General features: G+C 51.9%; 1 protein-coding gene across 1 annotated transcript in view; it reads left to right on the forward strand.

The window, feature by feature from the left end:
* The first annotated feature begins 769 nt into the window (after window positions 1-769).
* CCDC6 (coiled-coil domain containing 6) overlaps window positions 770-2,074 on the forward strand; it is a 51,918-nt gene continuing 50,613 nt past the window's right edge. The window contains exon 1 of the mRNA XM_010001143.1: window positions 770-983. Within this exon, the coding sequence (XP_009999445.1) occupies window positions 770-983 (214 nt within the window). The remainder of the gene's footprint in view (window positions 984-2,074) is intronic.

Here is a 2,074-nt window from a genome sequence, read left to right on the forward strand (position 1 = left end):
CTGGAAATGTTCTGCTGGAGGCAGTTCTGCTGCAGCTACACAGTGTGATCCTGGGAATGCAGCTGAACTGTCCTGGTTGCTGGACTGAGGATGTCACCTTGCACCTCCCAGGCCGTTCTCAGGCTAGTTTTGGTGTCTGGAGGAGCAGTGGCCACCTCCTCTGGAAAAGCAGAGTGCTCCAAATCAGCAAACCACTTAAGATTAACATTGATAGGTCTGAAGACTGGCTTAAGGTTAAGCACGCTGTGGACCTGCTAGGTAAGATTAGCCAAGAGCACATGCATGTTTTGCTGATGCAGAGTTTCAAAATAGTTAGGCCTTGATTCAACAAGACACTCGAACATGAGCAGTCCCACTGAAAGCAATGGAAATAACTGGCTGAGCAAAAACAGGCAGCTGGGCGAAGAAAGAACTTGAGGTTACAACCCTGTTTGTTTAGAACAGAGTTTGCTCTGAGGAGCAGACAGAGGCGACGGAGCCAGCCGGCCTGCCTGAAGTGGCACCTCCCGCACCCCTGCTCAGCCGCCTTCCCACCTACTAGGACTCTAAAAGCTGTTGAACTGTAACGACCTGCCCAAACCAGTGCTCATGGTCTGTTGAATCCTATTTTCATCCCTTGGGCTTTTTATCCCGAAGCCAAGGCTGGTGGAGGGGCAGCCCAGGTGCTGTGGTGGGGCCGAGGGGCCGGCGGCCACCCCAGGCGCCCTGGTCCCCAGGGGTCACTGCAGGGACATTTCAGGACAGCACCAAAAAGCTGTTGTGAGACCTCATGGGCGTCATCCACCTGGTCTGTGGGGATCTGTGCAACCTAAAGCAGCATCTCCTTATGCCAGTGCTCTTCTGTTACGGAAGAAATCCTCTCCCACGGAAGCCCAGAGATGGGATTCCAGCTGAGTCCTGCAGCTGCCCTGTGTTGGTGCTGAGGGTCACGGGTGTCGATGGCCTGGTGACGTGTTGGTGGCACCACCAGGCTCAAGACACAGGTAAGGGGGCCAGGGCATGGCTGGGTTTCACAGAATCTTAGGGTTTTTTTTTCTGATGTTTACGTGGGACCTTTTGTAGCCTCGAGAGCCTGGAGCTGACACAGGCCGCTGGGGCCAGGGCAGAGCTGTGGGGCTGTCCCAGGGCTGGAGGGGACCCCATTTCCCGCCCCCCCGTCCCCTCCCCACAGCAGCATCAACGTGATGAGGTGAGATGTGAACGGGCGTCGCAGAACATACAACCTGTGTTTGCAAACTAGGAACGGCCCTTTCACTGCTCTTCCTGTGATTAAGAGACCAAAAATAAAATGACCTGCACTTATATTCCCAGGCAGGCAGAAAGAATAATTACTTTACAGAGATGGAATTCTGTCATATGTTACAGCTGTTGAAAGGAGTGAAATTTGGAATTTACTGTGGCACAGAACAAAAAGGTAGTACAGCCAGAGACAATGAAATCCTGACTTGCCATTAACAGAAAAAATACCGTTGTTAAAAGACTCCTTCATAAATAATTGAGAAACCAATTATACAGTCTTGGTGACTAATTTATCCAGGACCGGTATGTACCATGTTAGGTCCTATAATGAATGGCACGTATGCCCCGTTCCACCTCGTGGCAGCTCTTGGCTTCATTCAGCTGCTCCTCAAAAAATCATAGAATCACAGAATCACAGAATCTTAGGGGCTGGAAGGGACCTCGAAAGATCATCTAGTCCAACCCCCCTGCCAGAGCAGGGTCACCTAGAGCACATCACACAGGAACGCATCCAGGTGGGTTTTGAATGTCTCCAGAGAAGGAGACTCCACAACCTCCCTGGGCAGTCTGTTCCAGTGCTCTGTCACTCTCACAGTAAAAAAAAAATTTCGGATATTCACCTTGAACCTCCTATGCTCCAATTTGCACCCATTACCCCTTGTCCTATCACTGGTCATCACTGAGAAAAGTCATACACACAGTAGACAGGAAATACATGATCTGCAATGAGAAATGACCGTGAACGGCTCTCAAAGCCGCTTTACAGCAGCAGGAAGGCCTGAACGGGCCCTCCCCGCGTGTCGGGCAGGGGGCGGGGGCGGGGCTGCCCCAGGCC

This window comes from Chaetura pelagica, unplaced genomic scaffold (assembly GCF_000747805.2).
Source record: "Chaetura pelagica isolate M959 unplaced genomic scaffold, ChaPel_1.0 scaffold346, whole genome shotgun sequence".
In the NCBI taxonomy this organism is placed as follows: Eukaryota; Metazoa; Chordata; class Aves; order Apodiformes; family Apodidae; genus Chaetura; species Chaetura pelagica.